This window comes from Phyllostomus discolor, chromosome 6, assembly GCF_004126475.2.
Source record: "Phyllostomus discolor isolate MPI-MPIP mPhyDis1 chromosome 6, mPhyDis1.pri.v3, whole genome shotgun sequence".
NCBI lineage: Eukaryota > Metazoa > Chordata > Mammalia > Chiroptera > Phyllostomidae > Phyllostomus > Phyllostomus discolor.
The window spans coordinates 134,993,822-135,013,959 of NC_040908.2; the positions used below are offsets into that span (position 1 = coordinate 134,993,822).

The following is a 20,138-nucleotide window of genomic DNA, read 5'->3' on the forward strand; positions in this document are numbered from 1 at the left end:
GCTTAAGAGAACTTAATAACATGTTTCTTTGTGTGAGCTGCAAACAAAATACATTTGGGAACAGTAACACTGGTTAAGATTTTCCTGATCATGTCATCAAAAACATCCTCATCTTTTCTTCTGAGCCTTCTTAATACCTGCTTATTTCATCCCTGACATCCAAAATGGCTTTTTAAAGTCAACAATTCAACATAAATCCATCCAAATCATGAGAAATTCACTTCTTCCCTAAATGCTAATTGATTCCAATGCTTAAATTAAAGAGAAGCTAGGCACTGAACAATGTAACTCACATTAAGGTGAGAATGAAGCTTAACATTTCCAGGATCCACAGATGTTTTAAAAGCATAACACAAATCTACAATTAGGTATGCTATATTTGGAAAGGCAAAGTCTACACCTTGCTGCCTCTCTTCTGAGAGCCACCCTTAACTAAATTTTCCAGATAGTAAGACTAAGAAATCAACAACTACATCCTACAGAGAGTTCCATTCCTCAATTTTATCAATACAGGTGATTACAGAGAATCATTTGAATGGCCTTCCCCTGTCTCTCTGGGGTTACCCTCCCTTCCTTACATTCATTCACGGTTAAAAACAACAAAACAATATAATGAGGAACACTAAAACAATATAAAAAATAAAATGAGAATTTCTATAATGGTGTAAAAAAAGAGTAATTCCTTGTATACCTTGAAAAAATGAGATAAAGAAGAAAAAAAGTAGGACCATATCATAAGACATGGAGAGACAGATAAATATTATTTAAAAATTATTTTAAAAGTAAGTGCCTATCAGTGATAGCCAGATTCTTAGAGGTTTCTTGAATTTATAATCCTTGAAAAGATAACATTAATAGCAAGCAATTTTTCAAATGGCCTACATTTAATCCTTTAGCATATATTCTAAGAGTTACAGCACACTTAAGAACAAAGAGTCAAAATAAAAAATATTTGTATCTAATAAATTATACCCACAAAAATCAATTGTGTTACTACTAAATTTAAGAAGTCAGTTTAAAAAAAAAACAAACAAACAAAAAGAAAACTGTACCTGAGATATTTGGCCCTGGACTTTTGTAAGCTGAGTTGTTCGAATATTTAAAGACTGGCTTCTTGTTACCATTGCCCCAGAAAGAGATTTTCCATTCACCTTTCTTTCAAGGTGACAACTTGCCGGTGCTCTCTCTTCAAGAAGAACAGCATCCCAAGGATCCTCTACTAGCAAACCTGGAACAGTTTTCTCTTCTTCATGCTCTAAAACCTCTACATTGTCCACCCTAGGCTTACTCAGAGGATCCAAGTCTAGCCAGTCGAATTTACTGATACCTTCAGACTTTGGAGATACCTGTAGATTGCTGATTGTAGCTTTGGAATTTGTTATCTCCAAATCAGTCCTTGCTTTTCCATTTTTTAAAAATGCTGATGTACTAGCTATTTTGTCAAACAGCTTTGCCATGTCAGGACTGACTACTGGAGGATAGACAGGTAAGCTTCCTTGTGGATGAAACGGTGTGGCAGGTGTCAAAGGATATGAAAAATATGGAGACTGTCCTGGAAGACTTAAATATATAGGGTCTGTGGGTTGAAAGGCAGTCATTCTTGGATTAAAGCCATTTTGGAATGTAGTCTGTTTACTACTGTAAGTTGACTGATAAATAGAAGGTAAAGTGTAAGCAGAAGGCCCAGACAAACCAGTTGGCCACTGTCCTCGTTGAACAGTAGGTCTAAGACACAGCTGTGCCGAAAACGAAGGGCTCAGAACAGGAGTAACTGGCAACACAGGTGTTTTCCTTGGCTCGAAACTGTCGTCTAGCAATAGTTTCTCCAGTTCAGCCTGAGTGAGCTTTTCGACATCAATATCTACTGCTCTTTTGTGGGTATCTGATTCAGGAAACACCATGAGATCATAGTCCTGTTTGTTATAAACTTGTGCTTTTTGTCTGGTGCTGCTTGACAACTCAAGGCCTCGCTGATCATCAGTTACTCGTTTATCTTTTTGCAGCTTTGCTAAAGCCTCTGCTTCCATCTGTAACGCTTCTTCTTTGTCCACATCTTTTGTTCTTGCTGGATCCAGAGGTGAAGATGAACACTGTTTAAATCCATTGTCGCTGGATATCTGAGCCATGTCCACTTAAAAGACCAACCTTCCTCTAATCTATTTTTTCTTATAGTTCCCAATAGCAAGACCTATGCACAAAAATAAACATAACACTTAATTAGATTTTTTTAAACACAAATTTTGTTTTTAACCTACCTTGTATATTTTTAGTTAGGATTCAAAGTCACTTACAAACATACTACCAAATAAAATAAAATGAACATTTGAGGGAAATCTGGGTGAAGGGAACACTTTTAAAATATCTTACACACTCACTGTTAGGTTAAGAAAGATGTTTACACATACATGACTATCTTATTCTCTGCCCAACCAGGAAAGCTAGGACAGTAAATGAACTCAACAAGCTTTCACTTCAGCTGTCTCACTGGCTACTGTAACCAGCGGCCTTCTGCCAGAATTCTTGGCATAAAATGGCTTAAATACTAGTCACTATTTCCAAGAGTTCCAACTGGGTTTACTGTTATGCAAATAGCCAGTCAAAAAGAAAGGATTTCTATCGTTTGCTATTTGTTACACTGCTCATTTTATTCACCCCCTACTCTCAAACCTACTGTAGTTGTTGAATGAACGTGTCAATGACTAGAGAACTTAAAACACAATTCCTTTAACAAAGATGTTCAAATTCTGAAACAAAAATAAACACACTTAAAGAGCTCATTTATTAATAATTCAAATAAAATGGAAAAATCACATGGTTGAGTTTAATATAAACAAGTGGTGAGAGAAAATATTACCTTGAAAGCTAGAAGGAAGATGGCAACGGACAACTAAAAATGCAAGAGAGTACTCCATCTGTGCAAAAAGGAAAACTGCAGTAGACAAGAAGACAATATTCTCCTATCTCTACTGATTCATGGAGGGGGAAAAAACTCATTTGACAAAAGAAACCAAGCAGTTTGGGGTTAGGCACTGTACAAATTTGTTAGAAAGACAAAATGGAACACTGCCCAGGTGTTGGGTGGGATTAGGTTAGAGCAGCACTGTTCAATAGAACAGAAGGCATGCCACATATGAAATTAAAAATTTCTTGCCCTGACTGGTATGGCTCAGTGGACTGAGCATTGGCCTGCGAACTGAAAGGTCACCAGTTCCATTCCTGGTCAGGGCACATGCCAGGGTAGTAGGCCAGGCCCCAGTTAGGGGAGTACAAGAGGCAACCAATAGATGTTTCTCCCTCTCTTTCTCCCTCCCTCCCCCTCTTTCTAAAAGTAATCAAATAAAATCTTTAAAAATTTCTTCACTCTGGCTGGTGTGGTTCAGTGCGTTGAGCCCCGGCCTGCAAACCACTGGTTTGAATCCTGGTCAGGGCACACACCTGGGCTGCTGGCCAAGTTCCCAGTTGGCAGCATGAGAGAGGCAGCCAACTGATGTTTCTCTCACACTTCCCCCTCCCCCTAAAAATAAGTAAATAAAACCTTAAAAGAAAATGTTCTTATATTAATGAAAAAAGATAAAATTAATTTTAAAATATTTGATTTACTCTAATATATCCAAAAGTATTATCATTTTAACAGGCAATCAATATTAAGAAATATGAAAGGGATATTTTACATTCTTTTTTTTTTATACTAAGTCTTCAAAATCTGCCATACATTCATTCTTACCACATTCCAACTTAGAGTAGTCACATTTCAGGTTGACTAGTGGACAACATAAGTTATTTTTCAGGAGAAAAATTTTTACTTTTTAAGTCCCATAAACCTCACACAGCCTTTTAACTAAAGTCTATCTTATCATCTTTTATAACCTTTTTATTTTTAAAGTATATAATTTCCAATTACTGGTACTCTACAATTAGAAAACTGTTAACATTTTATAGAGAAATGTGTTGAAAATCAGCCAAATAAGGTAAATTATAAAAAGATTAAATATTTAAATGTAAAAAAAATAATAAAAATCAAAAGAAAACAATTCCTATGTAACCTCAGCATTAAAAAGGCCACACTAATATGGTTCAAAAGCTAGAAGCCATGACAAATTATTCAAGCACATAAACATTAAAAAAAATAATTGGGGGGGAGAGAATTTCAGGAGGAAAGGGGAAGGGTTTGCAGGAACAACTATAAAGGACATATGGACAATAACAAAAGGGAGTGGAAATGGAAGGGAGGTGGGGAGGGCTAGGGGGAAGGGTTGGGATGGTGGTAAAAGGCAGAAAACTGTACTTGAACAATTAAAATTGAAAAAATAAAATAAATTAAAAAATATATTTTTTGGCCCTGGCTGGTATGACTCAGTGGATTGAGTGCTGGCCTATGTATGAATCAAAGGGTCACCAGTTTAATTCCCAGTCTAGGGCACAGGCCTAGGTTGTGGGACTGGTCCTCGGCGGGGGCGGGGGATGCACCACATGAGAGGCAACCACATATTGATGTTTCTCTCCCTCTCTTTCTCCTGCCCTTGCCCTCTCTAAAAATAAATAAAGAAAATTTTTAAAACTAATTAAAAAATAAAATAAAAAGTAAAAGTAATAATTTTTGTTTGGCAAACAAGTACCACTGAACTTATTCATTTCTTCAATAAATATTCATTGGGTGTATACACTATAAGCCAGGCACTGTTCTAGGTGCTGAAAAGTAAAATAAAAATAACCAGTAAAAATGTCAACAAGAAAAAAAACAATAAACTGGGAAAAAATATTTGCTACTCAGATCAGAGGAAGAGCTAATTTACTAACACATAAGAAGGATCTCATACAGAAAAACAACCATACAGGAAAAGGGATAAAGATTATGAATAAGCAGTTTACAATAAAGTAAAAATGTTTATTTTACTCTTACCCATATTGAGGCAATAGCAATTTAAAAATTATACTAGTAGATACGGAATTGCTAATAAGCTCACAGAGAAAGGGAAAAACAGTCATCATACCAACAAATATTAGATACATAAAACATTAAAGAAATATTTACAGTAATATTTAATGATGCTGGAAAAGTGGAAAGGTTAAAAAATTAATGAACTAAGAATCCATCTTATGAATAAGCAATAACAGCAAAAGAAAAGTAGGAGAGAATGAAGACCAGAGGAGAAATTAGTTATAGGAAATATGCAACAGAGAAAATCAACAAAGGCAAAAGTTGGCTTTTGTGAAAATACTAGTATGTTATCGGGTGATGCTGATCAAGGAAAAATATAGGGGAATAAACAATATCAAGAACAAAAAAGGGACATCCAACCCATGCAGCAGACATTAGAAAGATAATAAAGATATTCTTATTAAGTTTAAGCAAATAAAATTTTAAATGTAGACAAATTCCTAGAAGATAGTAATTTACTCAAATAGAAGCATGAAGTTGAATAATCTTATAAGTAATAAAGAAACTGAATTAGTAGTCAAAAATAGTTTCCTCAAAGAAAACTGCAGGGCAATATGGCTTCACTGCCTTCCTATAAGGAAGAAACAATCTTTCACAAACCCTTCCAGAGAACATACAGGAAGGCATGTCCCCCAAATCTTTTATGAAACTACTGTAACTAACTAACAAAACCAGGCAAGGATGAGAAAAGAAAATAACAAATCAATCTTACTCATAAACATAAATACAGAAAATCCTAAGCAAAACTCAGCTGTAAATACAAAATGCAATTTACCACATCAATAATTAAAGAATTAAAATAGAAAAAGCATATGTTCATCTCAATACATAGCCTCAGTCAACTATGAACAGAAGGTGAGTTCCTTGTTTGACCAAGGGTATCACAAATATACTCCACGGTAAAACTTTGACAACTTTCCTTTTGACCATCAACAAAAACCAGGATGCCCATCACCACTTCTATGCAACATCTTATAGAATCCTAGACACCCAGAAAGGCAACAAAAAGAAATAAACAGTAGGATAAAATAGGAAGAAACAGGATATTACTTGATAAAGTAAAAAATCCAAAGAATATTCATATAATAGAATTACATACCAGAGTTTAGCAAGGTTATTGAATATGATACTAATATACAAAAATCAACTGTATTTCTATATACAATGGTCAGAAAATAAATTTTGAAAAGGTAATTTGCAATAACACACACACAAAACTCACCAACTAACAATACACATAACAAAAAGTTGTAGGGAAATTACAAAATTTTACTAATACTAGAACTATGCAAATATAATGGATATTTTTCCATATTAACAAATTTAAAGATTTAATTTTATAACTATGCAACTTCTCCTGATAAATCTATAGGTTTAATGCAATTCCAATCAAAATTCAAACATAGACCAAGGTGAGAGGACTTTCTCTACACAATAAAGACTTTCTTTATAAAGCTAACTTTACTTAAGATGGTATGTGTGCAGAAAGAGATAAATCTAAAGAACAGGGTAAGCCCTGACCAGTGTGGCTCAGTTGGTTGAGCATCGTCCCAAAAAGCAAAAATGTCATGAGTTCAATTCCGATCAGGGCACATGTCTGGGTGAGGGACCAAGCCCCAGGCTGGGGCACTTACAAGAAGAAACCTATCGACGTTTTCTCTCACACTGTTTCTCTTCCTCTCTTTCCCCTCCCTACCCTGCTCTCTAAAAATAATTAATTAATTAATTAATTAATTATTTTTAAAAAGCCTAAGAGCTCAGAAACAGATACACACCTACATAGATACCTGATTTAAGACAAAAATGGCATATATATGAGAGCACAGGAAAGAACTTTTTCTTTTTTTTTTTTTTAATAAATATTTTATTTATTTATTTTTAGAGAGGGAAGGGAGGGAGGGAGAGAGAGACAGAGACAGACAGAGAGAGAGAGAGAGAAACATCAATGTGTGGTTGCTGGGGGTTATGGCCTGCAACCCAGGAATGTACCCTGGCTGGGAATCGAACCTGGGACACTTTGGTTCCCAGCCCACGCTCAATCCACTGAGCTACGCCAGCCAGGGCCGGAAAGAACTTTTTCAATAAATGGTACTAGAACAAAGCAGAGGAAATGAAATAGATTTCTATTCACACCTTAAGCAAAAATCAACTCAAGACAAACAAAATGCCTAGTCATGAAAGAAAAACTATTAAGCTTTTAGAATTAGAGAAGGAAAAATTTTCTTAACATACAGAAAGCACTAACCATAAGAGAAAACATTAATAAAATTTTATTCATCAAAAGACACCAACAGAATGATAAAAAAACAAGACAGAAAGGAAGATATTTTTAACACATAAACAAGACTCAAATTCTAGATAAATAGCTGCCACAAATTAAAAAGACAGTCAATCTAAAAGAAAAGTTAACTCCTACAAATTAAAAAGACAGTCAATCTAAAAGTGAGCAGAGACATCCAACGGCCAAAAAGTATAAGAAAAAAGGCTCAATCTCACTAGCAATCAAGGAAATGCATGTTAAAACCATAGTGAGATACCACTACATATACAATACTGGGAAAATTTTAAAATTTTACAACACTGATAGCAAGGATATGAAACAATGGGAAAACACACACTGCTAAGATAAACGTGGATAAACTATCACAGTCTTTTTCTAGTCACAACTCTGCTGACACCAAATGTTGTGGGAGTTCCACTCCAACATCCAGTCCAATTCTCCAGAAACCAACTAAGTGTCCTAGTTCAAGCTAATTCTGACAGTGAGACTCCACAGGTTTAGAGGTTCAGTCCCCTAAGACTGTCCTCACTTCAGATGCCAGTTGCAGGTATTGGGTCCTCAGGTTACCCACACTTCTGTCCAACTTAGGTACTAATCGAGGGTTCCCACAATCCCTACTCAAGTTTGATAATTTGCTAAATACTTCACAGGTAATCAGCTCACTTATTATTACAAGTTTATTATAGAGGATACAATTCAAGAACAGCCAGTGGAAGAGATGCACAGGGCAAGGCTGGGGGGTGGGGGAATGCGTGGAGGTCCCCTGCCTCTCTGGAGGTGCCGCCCTCCCAGCACCTCAGTGTGTTCATTAACCTGGAAGCTCCCAAACCCTGACATTAAGGAGTTTTTATGGAGATTTCTTTACACAGGCATGGTTGATTAAATCATTGGCCAATTAGCTCAATTTCCAGCTCCTCTCTCCTCCCTAGGGGTCACAGGGCAGGGTGAAAAGTTCCAACCCTCTAATAAAACCTTGGTCTCTCTGGTGATCAGTCCCCATCCGGAAACTATTATCTAGTCCGGGACAATAGTCATCTCATTAGCGTACAAAAGACTCTCTTATCATGTTGGTGATTCCCAGGGTTTTAAAAGTTGCATTAAAGGAACAGGAGACTAAGGCCAATTTTTAAAAATTATATCACAGTTCATTTAATGAAATTCTGCACAGCAATGCCAATGAGATAACTAAAGTTATATTTTAAAAATGGATAAAACTTTGAAACAATGTTAAGCAAATGGAGACAAAAATATACATGATTCCCTTCACAATAAAGTTCAGAAACATAAAAAACTACATTGCTTAAGAATGCTTGTATAATAGTAAAACTGAAGGAAAAGAAAGGATCACCAAAAGTTACTATAATGGTTACTTCACAGAGGGAGGGAGAGAGATATTTATGACCAGGGAGAAGTACCCTGGGGACTTGGGAATATCAGCAATATTCTAGTTCCTGACTTAGCAACTGGTTATACAAGTGTTTATTTGACAAGTATGTGTTCAATAATCATATACACTTTATAAACTTTTCTGTGTGTTATTTCACAATAAAAAATACACTCCCTACATATTTTAAACACATTCTCATACCTACATTATGAAATGTGAAAAATAAAAAAGGAACACCTGCATTATAAATAGCATGTGGGTTTTCTTTACCTACGTGTGGCAAATTACATAAACACAAGTTTAGCTTTTTAGTGATACCATAAAAAAATACAAATCAGAGCTGTACTGTCCCTTTTCATTGGTCAATCTATAGGCTAAATTAAGGACACCACCCTTACTCACTAAGAGATGGGAGCGGGTGTAAGACTGCAAAAGCCCTGGCCAGGTAGCTCAGTAGGTTAGAATGTCATCCTGATACGCCAAGGTTGCAAGTTTAATCCCCAGGCAGGGCATGTACGTGAAACAACCAATGAATTCATAAATAAGTGGAATAACAAATTGATGACACTCTCTCTCACAAAATCGATAAAAAGATTTAAAATAGAATAAAAAAGAATGCAGAAGGAAACTATAAAATATGGTTTCTCAAATTTTCACCATCTGTGAATCATTTCATGGGCATTGCACATAACATGACCAATTTAATATTCACTGCATTTTAAAATGCAAGTAAAACATTTTTTATTTTTTAATTTTATTTTAATTGTTGTTCACAAGTAAAACATTTTTAAATGGGTAGTAAGATATTCCTATCAGTAAGAGATGACTGTACACTATCACCATCCTACATATATCCAGTAAATTTTACTTCTCACTTGAATTAAATTAAAAAATACTAATTTGAATATAGCTCATCAGGAAGACAGCAATGTTTCCTGATGGCTATTAGACAGTTATGGATATGTACATAAAATCTTATAAGGTCTACCTTAAAATATTTCTGAATCTGCGTGTTTCTTCATTATATCCCTGCTACTACTCTAAACCTACCAACCATGATGTCTTGCCTGGACTGTCGAAATAGCCTGCTTGTCTATCTCTGCCATCCCTCTACCTCCCACCTTCAGACTACTCTCAATACAGTAGCCAGAGTAATTCTGAAAAACCTAAATCTTCTTAGCCCTTTGCTGAGAACTTTCAACAGCTCCTGTTTTGCTCAGAGAAAAGGTAAAATCCTGACAATAAGCCCACCAACCACTCTAATATCCAAGCACTCTAATATCTGGCCCCCCATGACCTCTCTCCTGTCAACTCTCCTCTCTGCTACTGTCACATGGGCCTCCTTGCTCCTCAAGTACATGATGCTCTTCTGTTCCCTGTGACTGGACTGACCTTCCTGTGGAGAGATGCATGGCTCACTCTCCAGCCTTCTTCAGGTTTTCATTGAGGTGACTTTTGAGTCAAGCCCTCACTACCAACCTAGTTAAAACCATAACCGTCTCTAACTCCATTGCCTATGCACTTTATTTTCCCCTTAGCATTTAGTACTATCCAGTATACAATACATTTTACTTACTTATTTTATTGTCCATTGTTTCCTTTAGAATATAAATTCTGTGAAGCTGGATTTTTCTGTTGGGTTCACTCCTATATCCCCAGCACCTAGAACATCCTGAAACAAGCAAGCTTTTCATTCAGCTGTGTCTTAAATAAATGAAATTAAGCCTAATATGGACCAGATCAGGAAGCAATTCTTAACTGTAGAGCAGGGGTGTCAAACTCATTTTCACCAGGTGCCACATCAGCCTCACGGTTGCCTTCAAAGAGCCGAAATAATTTATGACTGTATAAATGGAACTACTCCTTAACAGTTAAGGAGGTGAAATTACATTCAGCCCTTTGAAGCCAACCACAAGACTGATGTGGCCCCCGGGGAAAATGAGTTTGACACCCCTGCTGCAGTGTCTTCATTCTGTAAGACACTTAAGAGCAGACAAAAATATCATATTTAAAATGAGTATTTTAACCTAAGAGATACAATATTTTTAATCCACTCTTGTTGAATTCATTTCCATTTAAAGTATTTGGAAGTCATCTCAACTGTGTCAAATAAGCCATTAATTTCTTTCTCCGAGAAAAGAAAACTATGTGTATATATTCTTGGAACTGTTTTTCAGAGCCCCATTCCTTTTTGGTCAGACCAAAACACTATTTTGAAGTACAAGTACAGACAAGAAATACTGGACCTTGGGCTCAACAGACCAATTTAGCAAGAGATGAATATTAGATGTTATCCATGTAATAGTGAAGACCTGAAACCATGCGAGTAGTTGAGGCTGCCTTGGGAGAATGTTAGGACGAAGAAAGGAAAGAGACAAGGAAGAAATCATGAGGGCCACTAAAACTTAAGGAAACAAAAGGTCAGAAGACAATCACTGGTAGGTGTGAAGGCTGGTATTAGAGAAATGAGGGAACTCGGCATCCTAAGAAGAAGGTAATCAGTAGTGTCAGAAACTACAGGGAGGTGACAGAATGAGGATGGAAAAATACTCTAGATCTAAGAGCTCATTTGTGATTATTTTTAAAATAGCTTTATTGAGATATAATTCACTTATAAAATTCACCCACTTAAAGCAAACGACTCAGTTGTTTTAAGTATATTCAGAGCTGTGTGATCATCACTACCAAATTTCAAAACATTTCTATCATCCCCAAAGAAACCCTTCATCACTCCTCATTTCCCCTCCCCCACAGGCCCTCATTAGTGATTTTCAAAGAGGGGAATTTACACAAGTGTGAGAAACTGAAAAAGGAAAGAATTACAAAGAACAAGGGCATATCATCCTTTCAATTCTTTGGCAGTTAAGAGAACTAGGAGAGCAAGTGGAGGAGGTGTCAGAAAGTGCTATTAAAAGCCCAGGAAAGGATTTCAGTATGTGGTAGGTTGAAGAGAAGGATTCAGGGAACAAAGACTGAAAGGGACAAGAGCTAGGAGATAAACAATAGCTCAGAGATCCTGGGTACAGCTAAGTAAAATAGAACCAAAGCACAGATGGAAGGGTCTGACTAGGTAAGGAAGAGATGCCTTAGGAGACTGAGGTGATAAAGGTAAGAAACTAGTAACTCAATACCGAAAAATGGATGGCTGGGGGAGGGGAGAAGCAGCTGATGGTAGAAATCAGATTTACTTTTCATTATCTAAACTTTCAAAGAACTTTAAACATTTAATCACTAGTAAGCCTTGCTATTTTAAAACAAAGGTGATAAATATCTAATGGAGAGACTTTTTTCTATTAGTCAGGGAAAAGATGAAATTGGAGCCATAACCTGGACATAAGAGTGCATCACAGGAACAGCCGAGAACAGCCTCCCCCAGTTTCTTTACAAGTTTGAAGATGGATGAGCCTAGCCCATCTCCCACATTCTTTAGCCTCCATACCACACTTAAAATTATGCTTTGCCCAAGTACTACAAACAATTAATAAAAGGCTTAATTCTCCCATTTTGACAAAAAGCAATGGCTGCACTGTAGTCTAATAAGCACTGGCAGTCATTGTACTTACTACCTTCGGCCGCTGGAAGCAACATTCCACACATAAAAGATTCACAACCAGGGCATTCATCCAGAATGACTTTCTGTGTCTGCATATGTGTAACTGCATGTGTTTGGGAGGGAGACAAGGAAAGGGGGGGAATATAGTCACAGCAAGAGGCTCCTACTGAAAGACATTTTACTGACAAAGCAGTTTTCAATCTAACTCAGAATCCCAACAGTAGTACTGCTTTGTGGAGATAATTGTTGAACTTTGGACTGCTTTATTGTTCATTCATTTAACACTAATAATTAAATATACACTAACATCACCCATTTCCAACATGACAATAGAAAGCCTTTGTGCTCAATCTTTGGTATATGCCTCCATTCCAACTTGGATTATAGTAATAAAATTGGCGTTACAACTGAGAACCCTCATATAGGTAATACTAATGATGAAAAACTATTATGACTACTTCTGGAATTTTGCCCCCAAACTCCATCGATTTCTATGGCTAACAACATCTTGATCTCACATGACACCAATTGCATGAAATTGTGTTTCCTAGAAGAGTGATAAGAGGAGAAAATGATGGACTCCAGCTCAAATATCACACCTCCCTCTGACTGTGTAATCTTAAGCAAGCTCTGTTACCTGCCTTTGTCTTAGTTTTCTCACCTGTGAAACATACATGTCACAGCATTGTACAGTTAAATAAAACTATATATCATGCCTACTACATAATGGCCTTAAAAAATACACCTGTCCAATTATTGGAACAACCTAGTAATATGTTCCTACCGTTAAAAGCTGCAGCTTACTGCCATTAAGTACATGGAAAGATGCTCAACATCATTACTCATTAGGGAAATGAAAATCAAAACCACAGTGAGATACCACTTCACACCTACTGAACTGGCTATAATTTTTTTTAAAAAGGAAAAGACACAGAAATAAAATACCAAATATTGACAAGGATGTGTAGAAACTGGAACCCTCATACTTTGCTGATGGGAATGTAAAATAGTAGTCACTTTGGTAAACAGTTTGGTGTTTCCTCAAAAATTAAACAGAATTACTGTATGACCACTCCTAGATATATATCCAAAAGAATTAAAAATAGGGCATTACAGACAGCATTTGATATCTTGCTTCCTAGGGCATGTCATCAGTGTAGCTCAAATAAACTCACACAAATTAAAAACAAACAAACAAACAAAACCCCGGGACTTACATATCTGTACACACATACATGACAGCATTCTTCACAATAGCTAAAAGGTGGCAACAACCCAAGTATCCATCTACAGAAGGACACACAGAATGTAGTATATTACCTACAATGGAATATTTAGTCAACCATTAACAGGAATAAAGCTCTGATACATGCTATAACATGTATGAAAACATCATACAAGGTTAAATAAGCCAGACACCAAAGGACAAATGTTGCATGATTCCACCTACATGAAATATCTAGAATGGGTAAATTCATACAGACAGAAGGAAGACTGGCAGATACCAGGAGCTGGAAAGAGGGGGAATAGGTAATTACAGCTAAGTGGGTAGAATTTCTGTGTGGGATGATGAAATATTTTGAAAATAGCCCTGGCTGATGTGACTCAGTGGATCGAATGTTGGCCTGTGAACCAAGGGGTTGAGAGTTTAATTCCTGGTCAGGGCACATGCCTGGGTTGAGGGCCTGGTGCCCAGTTTGGGATGTGCAAAGGGCAACCAATCGATGTTTCCCTCCGTCTCTTTCTCCCTTTCCCACTCTCTAAAAATAAGAAAACTTAAAATAAAAAGAATACAAAGAAGAAAAATTTATGCTAAAAAAAGATAAAGAAAAAAATGTTAGAAATAGTGATGATGGTTGCTCAGCTTGTAAATATAATTAATGTCACTGTGTTGTACACTTAAAAATGGTTAAAATAACAAATTTCATGCAGAATTTACATTAAATCATCTTGACAGAAACCTCCACACAATTTTCCATCTACAAAAACGTAATTCTAGAATCTTGTTTTTGACAAGTAGCAAATATCAATAGTTCACATACATTAAAATAATAGGGAAAACTAGGTCTCTGTATTATTTTTTCTGTTATCTAAAACTGTTCTAAAAATTAGTTTAATTTTTTTAAGGAAGCTTAATGAATCTCAAAATCATTAAGCTAAGTGAAAGAAGCCAGACTCAAAAGGTTGTGGTATACCATACGGTGCCATTTTACTCGACATTCTGGAAAACCACAATTACAGAAACAACAACAAATATACCAATTATTGCAAGAGACTAGAAAAAGGGTGAGTGGAAGGGACTGATTACAAAGGGTCATAATGACACTTTTTGGAGTGATGGAAATATCCTGTGTCTTAATTGTAGTGGTAGCAGTTAAACACTGTTGCTATTTCTTATAATTTATAAAGCAATATACCTAAAGCACATAAATTTTATTGTAAGTAAATTATATCTCAATAAATCTAATTTTTAAAAAAACCTAAACAGTTACAGTATTATGTCATGCATGCATTGCAACACAGGCAGAATTCCAATCTGGTGTCATTATGAGGTTTAATCAGATAAAACCAGGCTATGAAACCTGGAGCCGAAGAGCACCTTTCCCAGCTCAGCACTGTGATCTAAAAAAACACACACTAAACCAAAAGAGGAGTCAGAACAGTTATATATTACATTAGGAACACATATAAAGTGACTTAATAAATCAGTTTGGTTATGGCTGTTCATAGCACTATGGTTTTGTTTATAAGTATAATTAGGTCTCATCTTATCTTGGAGGGAAAATACATGCTTCACATAATTCCCAAAACTGCAAACAGAACATCTGAAAAAGTATTTTCCTGTTCCCTAATCAGACAGGTATTTTCCTAAGTCCGTCTATCTCTCCCATTGACATCCATGTTTTTCCCCACCTCCCCAGGACTGATTTCTCTCTATTGTCTCCTCTCATTTTCTGCACCCTTTTATCTTGAAAGAGAATTCTGTCTTTGCTTTTTCCTCTCATTCCACAGCAGAATTTCAACAATACTTAATCTCTTCCTGCTTCTTCTGTTATTTCCTGAAGGTAAACTGCCAGTTTCTGTTTTTATAGGAAAATACTTTTCTAAAAAAAATAGGCTGCTTCAGTACTGTAAAACCTTTAACCAATTCTCTTAATACTGCCCATTCCTTTCTCTTTCTCTCCTTGTCAAATTTCTTACCAAATCCATACTCGGTTTCACAACAGGAACAAGCATTCCTCTGCTGCTCATTTACAGACATGGCCCTCTCCTTCAGTCCTCTTCACTCTGACTTCCATACTATTTAGGCCACCAGTTCACAGCCTGTGCTAAGATTTCCTGAATCATTCAAATAATGTAAAATTTGACCATTGGTCTCTAAATTCTTTATAGCAGATGTCTATTTATTCTCATCTCTTATCTCACCTATGTCCTGTCCTTATCTTTTCAAACAAACCTTGCAAATCCTCCTTAAACCTATACTTTATTTTCTCTTATCTAAGTTTCCCCCCAAGTTCTTCTCTGTGCATTGAAATAACTATGTCCCTGACACCTCATCACTTTTTACTACAGCAACATTTTATGATCTAAATTCATTATTCAGAAAACTTGCCTCATTAACTCTCATCTATTTAAAAAGTACCCATACTATCCCTTAAGTGGTAGTTTTACCATAAACAAGTTTTTATAATTACTTTCTGCCATATGTATTGTAGTTGGTCTCTCCTAAGTGGAATATAAACACCCTAAAGGCAGGAAGTACCCATTCTTTAATAAACACTCCAAAATCTGGCAAATGCTATGTATCTAAACACTGAAGTACTAACTGAAGAGATGCATGAAAAAAATACTAGGCTTAGAATTGTAAGACATTATAAGTTCAAGTAATGCCTCTAACGTATTATGCTAAAACAAGTCACAAACTCACTGGGCCTCATTTTCCTCTTTAAGAAAATGAGAAAAATTTTTTCCGTGTTTACTCCACAGAAAATAAGATCAGTGCAGGGGGAAAACGCTCAATTTGAGCACCATCTTCCTTGTCAGATGTACTCATTCCTTCTCCATCTGCCAGCCCAAGTGATCACATCCTTTTTAATACTACTTGGATCCACTTCTGCCCGTATAACCATATTGTTCCAATTTGTGTATTTGTCTCCCTACACAGACTAGAGAACTTCTTGAGGACAAGCACTGTCTCATTCATTTTTCTATCCCTGGAACCTCTGTAATGCCAGACATTCTTGTAGGGATGCTGAAAACAGAAAGATCTTTCAGAGGGTAAGTTTTTGCTCTACTGAGGTACAACTAATAAATCAAATCATGTACTAAGTAAATGCACGGCACTGAAACATTCACCTTTATCATTTACCTGCCTTAAATTCTTTTTGGAATATGGCAAATTTATAATAAAATGGTAAATTTATGTTATCAAAGCGATACAAGTTACAAAGTAAAGGGCTTTTGCACTGTTGCTCTGCAAAGTTTGCTCTGATGCTCTCCAATAAGAACTCTGAGCTCTTGAAAAATCCAACACTCTCATTAAGTTCACTTACTGAAGAATGTGCTTACTAAGTAAGAAAGCCTTCTGCAAGATGAAAGAAAGACTCCTGGACATGAGAATTGATACTGCCATCTTCAACTAATTGAAAATTTTGGAACCATTCATGGCTAAAGGGAGAAATAATCATGTTAACATACAGCTAATTAGATAAAGTTATAGTTTCTAAAATTCCTAAATGCAAGCATGCCAACTTCCATATTCTATAAAACACAAAAAAACTGTGTGAAACCTATAGATGAAAATATTAAAATATACTGCTTCCAAGAAAAACTGCAAGCAACATGCATAGAAAACAGCAGAGATTTTCATCAGAAAAAAAATTGCTACAGAATTTGTTAATTTAGGCAAAATAACTTGTGGAAGCTCTCAAAGTGCTTTGTACCTACATAAAAATCACTTTTGAATCACTGAGTTAAACAATAAAATGTCCCTGTTCTCATTCAGTCATAATGCTTTTCAGTACTCAAAGACTGTCTTAATGTTAAAGAAGACGTTATCTTAAACTGTATAGACCTTAACTAAGGCACTTTGTTCTAATTTGCTACCGTGAATAAGAGCACCAACCCCAACTACCTCAGAAGTCTCCTGGTGAGACCGCCACAAGCCGAAAAGGTACAAAGTCTCTCCCGGAATCAAATCAGTGTTCCTGGACCTCCTAACCTGCCGTCTTTCCCCTTTAAATTACGCCCTCACCACTTCTAATAATAGCTTTCTTTTTTCCGCAACTCTTCTAATCTATGACTTTGATACTCCAATATATTAAACAATCTTCTCAACAGAGCTTTTCTGCCTGACACCCCCCCGGGAAGATTTTAGGGTATCTCTTTAACAGATAATCTTGTTCAAAGAGGAAGGCCTCCTTCCTTACATTCAATTCAACACCCACTTTTAAAAGTATAATTACAACCTCAACTTCTATCAGGAGAATACAGGGAAAGAACTACTACAGGTTCTTCCACGTTCTTTATCTCTAGACTTTCCTCTTCACTTAGTTTTCTTCGTCCTCACTTCCCTTCTCAATCCCTGCTCCACCCTCTCGAAAAAAAATTCCACAGCTAGAGAATCTCCTTTTTAAAGCCAAACCATTTGGTGAGGAAAATAAGTATGTACTGCTTTTATCTTCAATTATTTATCGTTCCTCGGTCACTCAGGAAGTTAATATGACCGCCCTCCCAGGAAGATGATGAGCTAAATACACACTGTAATAAGTCTTCCCCAAGCAAGTGGATTCGCGGCAAAAAGGAAACCGTGGGGAAGTGGGATGAAAAAAGGACCACTAGCCCCAAAGCTTGAGATGGGAGGGACGAGGAAGTGAAAAGAGAATGGGGAGGAAAAAAATAAGTGAGAAGTGCAACACACACTCGATGGACTTAATAACATAACATTTCGTCAAGAAAATAGGACCGGGCAATGCAGTTCCAGTCCGGTCCCGCGGGACAAGGGGGTGGCCTCTCCTCCCCCTTGGGGACAAAACTATCGCCCAGCACCCTCGGCCCAGTCCCCGACAGGAGGGCCTGGTTGAGGCGCAGGCCCCTGCACCTCCGGCGGGGCAGTCAGCAACTGCCTGGGTGGAAGTAAGGCCCGGAGGGAGGTGAGTCGGGATGGGGCAGCGCCAGGAGTAGGTACGGGATGGAGGGTCAGAGACTGGCACCCGCGGGACCGGGGGCCCAGACCAGAGACCCTTACATCCCTGAACCTCTGAGGCCCCTCTCTGGCCTTACAGAGCTAGGTTCCAGGTACCGACCCCGGCCGCATCCACCACTCCTCACCTCACGCTGCCTGAGCCTCCGTGTCTGTCACAACCCGAGCCGCAAAAGCTACCCCTGTGCGAGCCATTTTCCTCTCAGCAGTCTCAGCGACCGCGGTGAGCTTCGGCGGACTCTGCAGCCAGCCAAGCATAACGTCACTTCCGGTCTAGAAGCTCCGCCTTCCGCGCCCAGGCTTCTTGCGGATAGGCTGACTCAGATGGCCTACCTGAAGTAGTGGGCGGGGCTTGGGCGCGTCCAGTGAGGCTCCAGCTGGGATGGTGGGTGCTAGGGTCCGGCTCTCACTTGGGGAGTGTCGAAAGAGAGCTGGACGTCTCTCACTGCAGACTCCGGCTGGGCGAGTGGGGCCTCCCTGGACTCTAGCTGGGCCTCCGAAGCGCCGCCAAACCACTGAAACGCTCTATTGTTTTCGTACCCTCTCCGGGAACTCCGCGCTCGCGCCTCCATCCCAGCTTCGGCTCCCAGATTCGTGGTCTCCGCCTCAGGCCGCGCCGACAATAGTTTGTGATTGGAAGACTGAAAGAACAGGAGAGTTAACAAAAATCTTTCACTCCAACCATCATTTACCGATTCTTCAACGCGCATCGGGTGCTGTGGGATGTGTGGTTAGTGACCCATAATGTGGACTGGGTAAAGCGCTTTCCGAAGCGCTCACTTAATCTCCAGGAGAAGAGACAGGATGAAGTGGCTCGTCTATGAGACGCTCAGAAGCAACTGTATTATCCCTTGTAGCTGTGGCTACCAACTCTTGTCCACTCGCCCTTCCTACTCCTAACTTCCCAGCCCCATCCAGGCACACACCCTTCCAGGCAGGCTTTACACACCCTAGAAGAATGTCCCTTAAGAATTCCCTTAGTTTCACACCATTGTTCTACTTTATCTTCTCATCAAAGGAGGAATTTCTAGAATTGGCAGCCCCTTCTTAAGATTAAAAGGAGAGAGGAAACCAGATTTACTTGAGGCTGGTTTCCTAGCTTCTGCTCTTGAACTGAGTGTGCCTTCAGAAAAGAAGGAAGGGGCCTCGAGAGGACACTGTGTCTTGGGGGAAGATTAACTTTGACCTACTTGTATTTTTTTCTACTTTTCTTATGAGAAATATTTTCCCTGGGTTCCAGCAGCAGAGCACCCTTGCTCGAATTCTTTGTTGCAGTTCCAACTTCATTATTTTCATGGCTCTTTTTTTTTTTAATATTTGTTTTTTAGAGAGAGGGGAAGGAAGGGATAAGGAGAGGGAGAGAAACATCGATGGGAGGGCGAAACATCAACTGATTGCCTCTCACAAGCACCTGGACCAAGACCAAACCTGAAACCCAGCCATGTGCCCTGACTGGGAATCAAATCCGCTGGTGGGCCTTTCCCTTTGAGGGGCAGTCCCTTAGGAACTGGTCATTTGTGACCACTATAGCTCAATGCCCTTGTATACTAGCCTGCGTTCTTTATTGGGGGGCGGGGGGCGCTATGGAGTTTAAAGAGCTAGCAGATCTGCCAGCAGCCGTCCCTGGGAAGAAAGTGAATTACGTCCAACTGCTTCTTCCTACACAGCTCCTGGATGTACTTATAAACCTGTCTTCGCTTACCTGATGGGTCTGGCCAAATGGAAAGGAAAACCAATCTGGCACTTTTTAAAAGTGACATTATCATATCTTGGCAA

The 20,138-nt window shown here is 38.1% G+C and overlaps 1 protein-coding gene across 1 annotated transcript in view; it reads right to left on the minus strand.

The window, feature by feature from the left end:
- Positions 1 to 18,625, minus strand: part of PIK3C2A (phosphatidylinositol-4-phosphate 3-kinase catalytic subunit type 2 alpha) — an 82,380-nt gene extending 63,755 nt beyond the window's left edge. Inside the window, exons 1-2 of the mRNA XM_028517696.2 lie at positions 18,491 to 18,625; positions 1,053 to 2,188 (exon numbers count right to left, since the gene is read on the minus strand). Coding sequence (XP_028373497.1) covers positions 1,053 to 2,126 — 1,074 coding nt within the window. The 5' untranslated portion in view covers positions 2,127 to 2,188; positions 18,491 to 18,625. The remainder of the gene's footprint in view (positions 1 to 1,052; positions 2,189 to 18,490) is intronic.
- Between the last annotated feature and the right edge of the window lie 1,513 nt (positions 18,626 to 20,138).